General features: G+C 42.0%; 1 protein-coding gene across 1 annotated transcript in view; it reads right to left on the bottom strand.

Annotated features, from left to right (window-relative positions):
• The window catches only part of LOC140197607 (desmoglein-2-like), a 73314-nt gene that overhangs the window by 4703 nt on the left and 55521 nt on the right, over window positions 1-13090 (bottom strand). Inside the window, exons 14-15 of the mRNA XM_072257818.1 lie at window positions 9009-9145; window positions 6658-6951 (exon numbers count right to left, since the gene is read on the bottom strand). Coding sequence (XP_072113919.1) covers window positions 6658-6951; window positions 9009-9145 — 431 coding nt within the window. The remainder of the gene's footprint in view (window positions 1-6657; window positions 6952-9008; window positions 9146-13090) is intronic.

Genomic DNA, 13090 nt, shown 5'->3' with positions numbered 1-13090 from the left:
TTCAGAAAAATTAGCTGGAATCTCAGAAATATAAAATTATGACAAGGTATATACAAGATGGAGGCAGGAACACTGTTTCCGCTGGTACACAAGACTTGAACTAGGTGATACACTATAGCCTAAAATTTGGGGAATAGATTTAGGATGGTGAAGTATTAAGACAGTAAACTTTCCCAGAAAATAGTCTGTGAAATTCTTTGGCAGAGAAGTATTGGTTACCTCATTGAATACATTTAAGACGCAGTAAGATAGGTTTTTGCATAGCAGGATTGTGGGGAAAAGGTAGATGAATGGAGCCGAGTCCATGGACAGATCAGCACGATTTCATCAAATGGCGGAGCAGGCTTCATGGGCTAGGTTGCCGCCCTCTGCTCCTAGTTCTTGTGTTTATAGAAAGTATCATTAATGATACGTAGTCACAATTTAATGAATTAACTGGATTTATATTGGTTAATAGGCAGAAGATCAAATGCAAGGAGAATCAGGTTGAGGGTCTGCATTTGGTGGATATCACATTTATTAGTGTTGTGACTACAGCTGTGGTTATCTATTACAATGGCTTGGTTGAAGTGATCAAGTGAAATGAATCCACATTTGCCAATGATGAACACTAGATGGCAGTGTAGGCAGGGAAAAGACTACAGACTGATTCGTGGGAGGTGTATGTAGACAGATGGAAAACAGTCATAAAGTCTAAGGCTAGAGTCAGAGTCCCTGTCAGATATAGTACAAGCTAAAACATAACAGAATATAGATTGTTATTTATCTTTTACACTATTTTTGTAACTTAATGCAATTTTTATTTTTTAACTGTACTGCCTCCACAAAACAAATTTCATGACATCTAAATAGGTCCTTCCAGCCCTTCAAGCCAATTCTCCCAGCAATCCCATGATTTGATCCAAGCCTGGTCACAGGACAATTTACAATACTGGTATGTCTTTGGACTTTGAGAAGAAACCAGAGGATCTGGAGAAAACCCACGCAGTTACAGTGAGAACATATAAATTTCTTGCAGGCAGTGGTGGAAATTAAACTCTCGTCTCCTGCACTGTAACGTGTTGTGCGAACCACTATGCTGTTGGCCTGAAGCATTCATTATTTCCATAGATGCTGCCTCACCTGCCCTCCAGCATTGTTGTGTGCGTTGCGCAGAGAATAAAGTTTGACTGCTGCAGAGAACATCCAGTCAAGTAGACTATAAGGTGCAAGGTCATGATGAGGTAGATCCTGACATGGATGAGGGGGGTTTGGAGGGATATGGTGCAGGTAGATGAGACTCAGCAGAAGATCAGGTTGGAATGGACCAGGTGGGCTGAAGGGCTTGCTTCTGCACTGTAGTGCTCTATGAGTATTCCCACTGAACCCTGATAACTTTTAACCATGTACTTACTGAGACTCTGCTTCCATTGCTCTGAGGAAGTCAGTTTCAAAGATACATAATATACTGAGAGGAAACAATCAACTCTACTTAAATAGGTCACCCTCCATTTTAAACTGTAGCTTAGTTTGTCAATTCACTGGATTTACATTTAAATATTAGTATAAATCAGCAAAGCTATTAGCAATAGACTTACAATTTTTTTTTTACAAACTGGTCAGTGATTGGACCAGAATCAGAAGTTGGTTGCAGATTCTCACTCAGATTACTAATGCCCGATTTGTGCATAGCCTGTACATACAGTACATGCAAGTGTTTGGGAGAATGATGGAATGGATTCGATGGCTGTCGTTGGGCTGTGTGGGAACTGGGTTTGCAGCTGGATTTCTGAGTTGTGGACTATCCAAGTTACAAACAGTTCACAGGAACAGAGCCTTGTCAGAACCCAGGGTGTTCCTGTACACCACTCTTGAGCTTATCCCAAAACCAGAGTTGGTCCTGTGCATTATCCATCAAATCTCTATCCTTTATTCCCAGATGACCATCATATTCAAAAGTTACCTGATATTTGCCAAGGACCTGCATGATACCTAGATTAGAGGGCATGTGTTAGGAGGAAAGGTTGAGTGAACCAGGGCTTCTCTTTGGACCAAAGGTGGTAGAGAAGTGAATTGATAGATGTCTGAAGATGATAAGAGGCAAAGATAGAGTGGACATCCAGCACATTTTTCTCAGGTCACAAATAGTTAATGCAAGAGGGCATAATTTTAAGGTAATTGGAGGGGAGTATATGGGAGGGGGGGGGCGAGAATGTATGACAGTGGTGTCTGAAAAGAGGATGCTGTCCAAGTTGCATGCAATCTTGGACAATGTCTCCCATCCACTACATAATGTACTGGTCGGGCGCAGGAGTACATTCAGCCATAGACTCATTCCACCGAGATGCAACACAGAGCGTCATAGGAAGTCATTCCTGCCTGTGGCCATCAAACTTTATAACTCCTGCCTTGGAGGGTCAGATATCCTGAGCCAATAGGCTGGTCCTGGACTTTATTTCCTGGCATAATTTACATATTACTATTTAATTATTTATGGTGCAACTGTAGCGAAAACCAATTTCCCCCGGGATCAATAAAGTATGACTATGACTAATATACACGTGCGCGCATACACACACACACACACCCACCCACACACACCACCAGGGTGGTGGTAGTTGCTGATAGATTAGAGACATTTAAGAGACTTAAATGTCTTTAAGGGCAGGAGGGAAAGGCTAGATTGATCTTGGGAGTATATTAAAACTGCTAGTTTCTGCTGTACTGTACTGTGACTGAAGTACATTGCTAATTGTATAAGCAAGGTTGGTTGAGGGAGAATGCCTTCCTTCAGAGTCATATAGCAATGAAGCTGGCCTTTCGGTTTAACTCATCACTGCTAAGCAAGGTTCCCATTTCCCACATTTGGTCAATATTCCTCTAAACCTTTCTTATCCACTCTCCTTTAAAGGTTAGATCTGTCTCAACCACTTCCTCTGGCAGCTCACTCCATAGATTTCATTAAGAGTTTGAGGAGATTTGGCTTGTCAACAAAGACTCGAGCAAATTTCCATAGATGCTTCCTGACTGGTTGCATCACTGTCTGGTATGGAGACGACAATATGCAGGATCACAAGAGACTCAGCCAGATCCATCATGGTACAACCCTCCCCACCAACAAGGACATCTTCCAAAGGCGGTGCCTCAAGAAGATGGTGTCCTTCATTAATGACCATCACCATCTAGGACATGACCTATTCTCATTACTACCATCAGGGAGGAGGTACAGGAGCCTGAAGACAGAGACTCAATATTTTAGAAACTGTTTCTTACCTTCCGTCATCAAATTTCTGACCAGTCCCCAAAACCATGAAGACCAACTCATTATTCCTCTTTTGCACTACTTAAATATTACATCAAAACTAATCAATAAGCTTCAAGATCTTGGCCTCAATACCCCCCTGTGCAATTGGTTCCTCCATTTCCTCACTTGCAGATCCCTGTCGGTTGGGATTAGCAACATCTCCTCTACAATCTCCATCAGCACAGGTGCACCACAAGGCTGCATGCTCAGTCCCCTGCTGTACTCACTTCACACTTATGTTGCTCAGCAATACCAATACCATATTTAAATTGGCTGATGACATCACTGTCATTGGCTGAATCAAAGGTGATGGTGAATCAGCATATAGGAGGGAGATCGAAAATCTGGCTGAGAGGTGCCACAACAACTCAATGTCATCAAGATCAAGGAGCTGATTATTAACTTCAGGAGTAGAAAACCAGAGGTCCACGAGCCAGTCCTCATCAGAGGATCGGAGGTGGAGAGGGTCAGCAACTTTAAATTCCTCAGTGTTATCATTTCAGAGAATCTGTCCCGAGCCCAGAACACAAGTACAATTATGAAGAAAGCACGACATCACCTCTACTTCCTTACAAGTTTGCGAATATTCAACATGACATCTAAAACTTTGACAAACGTCTGTAGATGTGTAGTGGAGAGTATATTGACTGGCTGCAGCACAACCTGCTGTGGAAATGCAATAACCTTGAATGGAAAATCCTACAAAAAGTAGTGGATTTGGCCCAGTCCATCATGGATAAAGCCCTTCCCACCATTATGCAATGAGAGTTGTTGCAGGAAAGCAGCATCCATCATCAGGGATCTCGCCACCCAGTTCGTGCTCTTACTGCCGCCATCAAGGTGGTACAGGAGCCCTCAGGACTCACACCACGAGGTTCAGGAACAGTTATTATCCCTCAACCATCGGTCTCCTGAATCAGAGGGAATAACTTCACTCAACTTCCCTGACCCATCACTGAACTGTTTGCACAACTTATGGTCTCACTTTCAAGGACTCATCTCATGTTCAATATTCGTTGCTTATTATATTTTTTTCTGAGCTCAAGCTGGTAAAACCTGAGGTACAGGCATACCCAAGCACACTCCCTTCTCAATTACCAATCTCGTCTGACCCCTCTTATTAACAAGGGATCTTCCCCTATAGGACTACCACATGGTTGGTTGATTAGATACTTGCATTAACAAGGTGTACAGCTGTACCTAATAAAGTGGACACTCTGTATGTGCTGTTCTTGATGTTTATTGTGTATTCATTTATTATTACTTTTTGTATTTGCACAGTTTGCGCACTGGTTGACTGCCCTGTTGGGTACAGTCTTTCATTAATTCTATTATGGCCATTAGATTTATTGTGTATGCCTGCAAGGAAATTGGAAGATAGGTGGAGGGGCAAGTACTGATGAGGAAGCAGAGAGGCTACGGAAGGACCAAGACAGATTAGGAGAAGTGGCAGATGAAATACAGTGTTGAGAAGTGTATGGTCATGTACTCTGTTAAAAGAAATAAAAGCACAAATTTTCTAAATTTTCAAAAATCTGAGATGCAGAGGGACTTGACAGTCTTTGTGCAGGTCTCCCTAAAGGTTAATTTGCATGTTAAGTCAGTGGTGAGGAAGGCATATGCAATGTTAGTGTTAATTTTGAGAGGACTAGAATATAAAAGCAAGGAAATAATGTTGATGCTTTATAAGGCCTCACTTGGAGTATTATGAGCAGTTCTGGGCTGACAGGATGTGCTGACATTGTAGTGGGTTCAACGTAAATTCACAAAAATGATTCCAGGATTGAGATTCTTATCATATGAGGAACATTGGATGGTTTTGCTGAGTCTGTACTCCATGGAATTCAGAAAAATGAGAGGAGAATCTTATTGAAACCCATCAAATGCAGAAAGGCCACAATAGAGTGGATATGGAGAGTTTGTTTCCCATGGTGGGGGAGTCTAAGACTTGAGGACACAGCCTCAAAAGAGGGAATCCATTTAGAACGAAGATGAGGAGGAAATTCGTTAGCCAGAGAGTGGTCAATCTGTGGAATTCATTGCTACAGGCAGCTGGGGAGGCCAAGTGGTATACTTAGGACAGAGGTTGATAGATTCTTGATTAGTCAGGGCATGAAGGGATATGGGGAGAAGGCAGGAGACTGGGTCAGCCATGATGAATCAGTGGGTCAAGTGGCTCGATCCTACTCCTACATCTTATGGTCTAAAACAAATCTAATGGTTGGACTATATATGGTGACACATGTACTTTGATAATAAATTCACTTTGAATTTGTTAAAAAATGTCTTGCACTGTATTGTCACAAAAGGACAAATTTCACAACATCTGTCAGCGATAATAAACTTGATTCTGGTTATAGAAGTTCTCTGGAGCAGGTATTACATCAAGGAACTCCTACACCAGGTTAGGTACTAACCAGAATCTTTCTCCCAGGATAGACACATTGAATACAATCAAGGTGGCACGAGTTTTACTTTAAAAGTGTGGGACAAGATTTTTTTTTTTAATAAAGAAATTGGTAGATGGCTGCCCTACATTGCCAGAAGTGAAAATGGGAATGGTGTATTCTCATTTTATCATATATTTAACAATGAATTGTTGAAGATTACAAAAGTATTATTTAATGTAATAATTGGAATTGGTTTACTATTGTCACATGTACAGAGATACTGAAAAGCTTGCCTTGCAGACAGTTCATTAATCAATTCATTACAGTGCATTGAGGTAGAACAAGGTGAAACTATAACAACACACAATAAAGTGTAATAACTATAGAGAACGTGCAGTGCAGAGAGACAATAAGCTGCAAGGCCATGACGAGAGACAGGTCAATAGCTCCATTCAGCATTGCCTCAAGCATTCAGAAAATGCTTCTGCAAACAAATAAAAGTTTCTCTGTATGCAAGAGCAACAAAAATTGGGGATATGTGATGGGAATGCAGAAATGAGTTTGTATGTTCTCCCCATGAACACATGGGTCTCTTCTGGGTGCTCCCATTCCCTCCCACAGTCCAAAGGCACGCCAGTTGGTAGGTTAACTGGCCATTGTAAATTGTCCTGTGATTAAGCTAGGATTAAATCAGGGATCGCAGGGTGGTGGGGCTGCAAGGGCCTATTCCATGCTGTATCTCAATAAATAAATGATAAATCTGGCTTTGGAGAAGTTTGCAGAGAAAAGAGCATGAGGTTTTGAAATTAAGGATGAGAATTTTAAAATCCAGGTGTTTCTGGACCAGAAGTCAGTGTAACTAGCAAGCACAAGGCTACTTGGTGTTTATAGTGTAAATGGTTAACAACGTGATAGGTCACAGTATTCACTCTAAATAAGTAGCTAATACCATGTTGCTTAAAATAATATAAAGTTCCAAAGTACCTCATTGATGTAGGAGTCCATGAAGCCCACAAGGGCACCGTCAGACATCGTTTCAATCCTGCCATTATGCATTGCACTCACATTCATATTTGGATCCATGTTGGAATAGTAATAATCTCCTCTTTGATGCATTGCAGCATTGTCCACGTAATTGATAGGCGGCACTTCTCTGGACATCACGTTTAGAGGAAGGTGTACCATGGCACCATCTCCTCTTTCCCTCCCATCCACCTCGCTCATGCAAACTCCTGCTGCTGCAGTACTGCGTTCATTGACTGGAAGGAATGGCATGTGCTGTTTGGGAGGAAAAGCACCAGTCAGTGACCATCCTGGCAAATCCATTCAGCTCCCAGCTCTACATTGCGCCAAGTACATACTTGCTGAGTGGCGAGAGCATCCAGGTCTGAATGCGGAGAACTGGATGAGCTCACCCACAACATCCAAGACAGAGTGGAGACCTCAGCTGACAGATCCCTGGTGCTGTGCCCTGATGGCCTCAAGACTCACTACCAACATTGTGGAGGTACAGGATTCTGAAGTCCTACACTCAACGATTCAGGAACAGCTTCTCCTCCACCACAAGATTTCTGAATGACCCGTGAACACCATCTCATTATTCCTCTTTTATTTTTTGCGCTGTTTAATAATTTATAGTCATTTTTATGTTTTTGCACTGTACTGCTGCAACAAAACAAGTTTTCATGACATGCCAATAATAATAAACCTGATTCTGAGTTATTTCTGATATTCATGGTCTGTTATAGACTTATGAAAAATAATTGCTATTGATAATACAATGAAATATTAGAGTCACAAAATAACCCCAAGTTGCCAAATTCCATGCCAAATGAACAGGTTTGCCACCAGTGCACTTCAAAGTCCTCACTATCAGAAGAACTTTAGAGAATCCGAGAAGATGTCAAAACAAACTTGTAGTTTTAACTTGCGTCTGATGAAGGACCAGGGATATTAACCATTTTTCTCTCTGCAGATACTGCCTGAGTGTTTTTAGCATTCTCTGTTTAGATTTCCAGCACCAGTACTTTTTTTTTTGGATACTTTTTCATTTATTATTTTATACACACCATGACTGACACTAGCTTTCTTTTTAAAGTTTCAGGTTTAATCAATCATTAGAATGTAAAATTGTCAGGTGGGATTTGCATCAGTGTCTTCCTTCCTTTCTCACTAATCTTCTTGGACCTTTTGATCTCTGTATTCCCTCAATTCTAATGTTATGCTTCCAGAATACTGGCTGCCTTTCCAGTAACTTTAAAACCATCATGAAAAATCAAAATATGCTCAGTCTTTTTCAGAAATGGTATTGAGAACTTCAAGATCTTAAGATTCAGGAACATGCAGAGGCTTGGTTGAAGTGGTGGATGAATCTACACCATCTCGCAAACTCTTGTTCCTGTCTGTGGAATAGTCTGCAATTCTGATATTAACCATCTCAGTGTCCACAGAAATAGAATGGAAGCAAGTTATCCTAGATCCTTAGGGAAATGTCTATGAAGACTGTACTGATTAATACCAGTACTTTAGAACATACACAGGAACAGGTCATTCAACCCATGATGTCTGTGTGGAGCATTATGCCAAATTAAACTAATCCATTCTGCCTGCACATAGTCTATATCCCTCCATTTTCTGCACATTCAGTGTGTCCATCTTAAAAGACTTTGAATACCGTTATTGTGTCTGATTCTAGCACCACCCCTGTCTGCCTATTCCAGGCACCCACCACTCCAAAATAACTTGTTCTGCACATCTCCCTCAAACTTTCTCACCTTAAATGCACGTCCTCTAGTATTTGATGTTTCTACCAAGGGAAAAAGATACTGACTGTCTACCTGCACCTCTCATAGTTTTATAAACTTCTATCAGGTCTCCTCTCAGCTGCTGATGTTCTAGAGAAAACAATCAAGTTTGGCCAACTGTTTTTTCTAGCTTATACTCACTAATCCTGGCAAATCTCTTCTGCACTCTTTCCACATCCTTCCTACAATGAGGCGACCAGAATTGCATGCAATACTCCAAGTGTGGCTTAACCAAAGTTTTAGACCCGAGACATGAGATTCTGCAGCTGCTGGAAATATGGAGTAACACAAAATGTTGGAGGAACTCAGCAGATGAGGCAGCACCCATGGAAGGAAGTAATAAAATGAGACCCTTTCTGATAAAGGTTCTATCAGAATCGTCAACCGTTGTTTTCTCTCCATACATGCTGCCTGACCTGCCAAGTTCCTCCAGAATTCTGTGAGATGTGCTGAAGTTTTATACTTCCTACTTTATTTAAAATGGTTTGACTAATGACATACAAATACAAAACATAGTTAGTAAATACAGACCGTGTCCCTCTCTCCTCCGCCCTCGATGTTCTTTTGTTCCACAGTTCCAAATGGTTCAACAGGTATTTGTTTGAAACCACCAGCTCCACCTATTCCTCCAAAACCAGAGTTGCAAAACAGTAACAGCAGAGGTACAACTAAGGATAAACAAGTTGTTCAGGGTTAGTTATGAAATTTCATAAATTGCATACAATTTCAGCTGCTGAAGCAGATAGAACAGAGAATAAAGAACACAGAACAGTACAACACTAGACAGGCATTAGCCTACAATGTTGTACTGATCTTGATGCCAATTTATACTAAATGCCTCCTTTCTATACACACACGTAACAGGACCACAAGGCACAGGAGCAGAATTAGGCCACTCGATCCGTCAAGTATGGTCCACTATTCCATCATGGCTGATTTATTATCCTTCTTGGCCTCATTGTTTTGTCTTCTCCCATAACTGTTGAGGTCCTGACTAACCAAGAACCTATGAACCTCTGCTTTAAATATACTCAGTTACCTGACCTCCATAGGTGCCCGTGGCAACGAGTTCCACAGATTCACTACACCCTGGCTCAAGAAATTCCTTCTCATCTCTGTTCTAAATAGATGTCCCTCTATTCTGAGGCTGTGCCCTCTAGTCCTAAACTCCTGCACTATAGGAAACATTCTCTTCTCATCCATTCTATCTAGATCTTTCAATATTCCATAGGTTTCAATGAGATCTGCCCCCCACCCCCATTTTTCTCAACTCCAGTGAGAGCAGGCCTAGAGCCAAACACTCCTCATACGTTTACCATTTCATTCCCAGAATCATTTGTGAACTTCCTCTGGACCTTCTCTACCGCCAGCACATCTTTTCTTAGATAAGGGGCCCAAACCTGCTCACAATACTCCAAGTGCAGTCTGACCAGTGCCTCATAAAGACTCAGCATCACATTGCTGCTCTTGTACTGTAATCCTCCCGAAATGAACACTGGCATTGCATTCGTCTTCCTTACCACCAATTCAACCCACAAGTTAACCTTTAGGGAATCCTGTGCATGGACTCTCAAGTCCCTTTGTACTACCGATTTTCGAATTTTCTCCCCATTTAGAAAATAGTCCACATCTCTTCCTTCTACCAAAGTTCATGACCATACACTTCACCACAGAACATTCCATCAGCCACATCTTTGCCCATTCTCTCAATCTTCCAAGTCCTTCTGCAGACTCCCTGCTTCCTCAACACTACCTGCCATTCCACCTGTCTTCGTATTGTCTGCAAGCTTGGCCATAAAGCCATCAATTCTATTATCCAAATGATTCACATATAACGTGAAAAGAAGCAATCTCAATACTGACCCCTGTGGAATACCAGTAATCACCAGCAGCCAACCAGAAAAAGCTTCCTTTCTCCCCCCACACTGCCTCCTGCCAGTCAGCCAATCTTCTATCTATGCTAATATATTTCCTATAATACCATGGGCTTTTACCTTGTTAAGCAGCCTCATGAACAGAAGGCTTCTGAACATCCAAATAAACAACATTCACTGACTCTCCTTTGTCTAACCTGCTGGTTATTTCCTCAAAGAATTCCAACAGATTTGCCAAACAAGATTTCCTCTTAAGGAAGCCAAGCTGAATTGCTTTAACATGTGCCTCCAAGTACCCGGAAAATGTCTCCTTAATAATGGACTCCAACATCTTCCCAGACTGAGGTCAGTCTAACTGGCCTAGGATTTCCCTTCTTCTGTCTCTCTCCCTTCTTGACGAGAAGAGTGACATTTACAGTGTTCCAGTCTGCCAAAGCCATTCTAAATATAGTGATTGAAAGATTATTACTAATGCCTCCACAATCTCTTCAAGCTACCTCTTTCAGAGCCCTAGGGTATAATTCATCTGGTCCAGGTGACCAATCTACCTTCAGACCTTTCAGCTTCCCAACCACCTTCTCCTTAGTCATAGCAATTACGGTCTCTTCTGCCCACTGACTCTTGAACTTCCAGTGTTGTCCACAATGAAGACTGCAACAAAATAGTCAAGTTCGTCTGCCCTCTGCGTCTCTCATTGCTACCTCTCCAGCATCATTTTCCAGCTGTCTGATATCCACTCTCACTGCTCTTTTATTGGAAAATTCTTTTGGTATCCTCTTCTATATTATTGGCTAGCTTACCTTCAAACTTCATCTTTTCCCTCATGTTTTTTCTTTAAATTGCTTTTTGCTGGTTTTTAAAAACATCCCAATGCTCTAACTTGCCACTATTTTTTGCTATATTATATGCCCCCTCTTCTGCTTTTCTGCTAACTTCGACTTCCCATGTCAGCCGCAGTTGCCATATCCTTCCTTTAGAATGCTGCTGCTTCTTTGGGATGAATTAATTCTGCATCTTCTGAATTGCTCCTAGAAGCTGCAGCCAGTGCTTCTGTAACTCACCCACCTAGTTTGTCTTGCAATCAACTTTGGCCAGCTCCTCTCTCTCATGCCTCTGTAGCTCCTTTTACTCCACTGTAATACTGATATATCTGAACTTCTCAAATTGCAGGGTGAATTTTATCACATGATCACAGTCTCCTAAGAGTTCCTTTACCTTAAGCTCTCTAATCAAATCAGGTCCATTACACAACACCCAATCCAGAATTGCATTTCCCTTATGCGCTCAATGACAAGCTGCTCCAAAAAGTCATCATTAGCATTCTCCTCGGATCCAGTGCTGATTTCCCCCCAATCTACCTGCATATTGAAATCCTCCACATTCATCATAACATTGCCCTTACTACATTCCTTTATTTCCCATTTAAACTTATATCCCACAACTTGGCTGCTGTTTGGGGCTTGTCTACAACTCTCATCAGTCTTTTTACCCTTGCAGTTTATTAATTCTACCAACAAGGATTCTACATCATCTGATTCCATGCCATTTCTTTCCAAGGGTTTGATTTCATTTTTTTCTGAAATAACAGAGCCACACCATCCTTTCTGCCCACTTGCCTGTCCTTTTGATACAAGGTGCATCCTTGGAAGTTAGCCTTCCAACTATGATTTTCTTTCAGCCACGACCCAGTAATGCCAACATCATACCTGCCAATCTGGAACTGCACTACAAGATCACGTACCTTATTCAGCCCTGTATTCATCACCCTTTATGATTTTGCCCCCATATTACACTTCAGCTCAAGTTTGCCCTGACATCTGCCTGTCCTTCCTCAGTCTCACAATGCACTGTACCAACTTGTATCCCACCTGCCACATCCCATTCCTCTGCCAACTTAGTTTAAACCCTCCCCAACAGCTCTAGCAAACTTGTCCACAAAGATATCAGTGCCCCTACGGTTCAGGTGTAACCTGTTCTTTTTGCACAGGTCATACCTTCTCCAGAGAGATCCCAGTGGTTTAGAGGAATCTGAAACTGTTCCCCCTGCACCACTCCCTCAGCCACTTATTCATTTGCACTATCATCCTATTCCTGCACTGACTAGCACATTGTACTGGGAGTAATCCTGAGATTACTACCTTGAAAATCCTGCTCTTCAACCTCTTCCCTAACTCCCTATACTCACTACACAGGACTTTCTCCCCTTTTCTACCCATGTCATTGGTACTAATCTGCACCACAGCCTCTGGCTGCTCACCCTCCCTCTCGAGAATATTCTGCAAACGCTCTGAGATGTCCCGGACCTTAGAAACCAGAATGGTGTGTTGTCTCCCAGGTGCTGTTTTGCAGCCACAGGACCTGCTGCCTGTCCACCCCCCAACTATCCAGTCTTCTCACACTATCGCTCTGCCTGACTTTACTTTTCCTTGCTGAGCCTCAGAGCTGGCCACAGTGCCACTAGTCTGGCGGTGTTTGGATACTGTTGCGGGGTGACCCAAGTGTATACTTGTAGCTAAGTGGAATGGCATATTACCATCGTGGCATATGGCAATACACAGACACATATATACAGGCACATACAGTACTGTGCTGAAGTCCTAGGCACCCTAGATATTTTATATGGCTTTCATAGAATACTGATCTCAATATCGAAGCTGTCTGTGATTACCTGGAGAGACAGAAGCAAGCAAGACAGTCAAGGTCTGCAGAAGAACTGCAGCAAGTTCTCCAAGATAGTTG

This window comes from Mobula birostris, chromosome 1 (assembly GCF_030028105.1).
Source record: "Mobula birostris isolate sMobBir1 chromosome 1, sMobBir1.hap1, whole genome shotgun sequence".
Classification (NCBI taxonomy): Eukaryota; Metazoa; Chordata; class Chondrichthyes; order Myliobatiformes; family Myliobatidae; genus Mobula; species Mobula birostris.
This window is presented reverse-complemented; position numbering and strand designations above follow the sequence as displayed.